Source organism: Apis dorsata, unplaced genomic scaffold (genome assembly GCF_000469605.1).
Source record: "Apis dorsata unplaced genomic scaffold, Apis dorsata 1.3 scaffold_884, whole genome shotgun sequence".
Lineage (NCBI taxonomy): Eukaryota > Metazoa > Arthropoda > Insecta > Hymenoptera > Apidae > Apis > Apis dorsata.
The window spans coordinates 14,453-15,425 of record NW_006264000.1 but is presented as its reverse complement, the minus strand read 5'-3'; the positions used below and the strand labels follow the sequence as shown (position 1 = coordinate 15,425).

Here is a 973-nt window from a genome sequence, read left to right as displayed (position 1 = left end):
GAGGTGGTGGTGGTGGTGGTGATGGTGGTGGTGCTGCTGTTATGCTAGGTGGAGGACTTGGAACTTTTTCAACAACTTTAGGTGCTGCCGGTGCTCCATCAGTAGCACCAATGTCAATAACACATAGCTTCTGTCCTGACTTTACTGTTTGACCATCTTTGGCAAAAATCTCTTTTATTATACCAGAACCTGGTGCTGGTACAGGAACTGAAGTCTATTTAGAAAATATCATTCATTACAAATCAATTATATAATATGTATATTATTTTTAAATTCTTTTTTTATTTACTTTACCTTATCTGTTTCAATTTCACATAAAACATCATCTTCTTTAACCAGATCACCAATTTTTTTATCCCACCTAACATCTCCTTCACTTACACTTTCTGCAAATGGTGGTACTACAACTTCCTTCATTTCCCCTATTATGTTCAAATATACAAAAATTTTATGAGATCAATTTTGAATATATCTATATTTTTTTTGTTCAAAGTTTATTGCATAAGTTTACTTACATAAAGTAGATGTTGAATGAATATATCTTGTTTGGTCTATCCAACAATGAAATTTCTTATATTTTGTACATCTAGAGATGTGCAAATTAAGATTTTTTAAAAAATAGTTATTTTTATTAAAAATAATTTATTAAATATATTAAAAAATATATATTTAAAAATATTTAATTTTTGAAACATATTTTTTAACTTACAATCGGGAGTTCTTGCTGACCACATGTTGGGTGTGGATAAATAGAATGTGCCCTACAAAAATGATTTGATACAATTAATAGTTTATGTTCATGGTTATCCCCAACGTTGATATGCCTCTCTATAAAGATAATGTTTAGATTTTCAACATAGCTCACCATTTCTTTCACTATATCATCATTTTTATTTCTTACCTTGACTATATAAAGATTTCACAACCTAAAAAAAAAATATATAATATTAATATATACATTTTTTTTTAAATG

The 973-nt window shown here is 28.1% G+C and overlaps 1 protein-coding gene across 1 annotated transcript in view; it reads right to left on the bottom strand.

Moving 5' to 3' along the window:
• The window catches only part of LOC102678138 (dihydrolipoyllysine-residue succinyltransferase component of 2-oxoglutarate dehydrogenase complex, mitochondrial), a 4,272-nt gene that overhangs the window by 2,172 nt on the left and 1,127 nt on the right, over positions 1-973 (bottom strand). Inside the window, exons 2-6 of the mRNA XM_006623376.2 lie at positions 902-926; positions 710-761; positions 516-586; positions 295-422; positions 1-214 (exon numbers count right to left, since the gene is read on the bottom strand). Coding sequence (XP_006623439.1) covers positions 1-214; positions 295-422; positions 516-586; positions 710-761; positions 902-926 — 490 coding nt within the window. The remainder of the gene's footprint in view (positions 215-294; positions 423-515; positions 587-709; positions 762-901; positions 927-973) is intronic.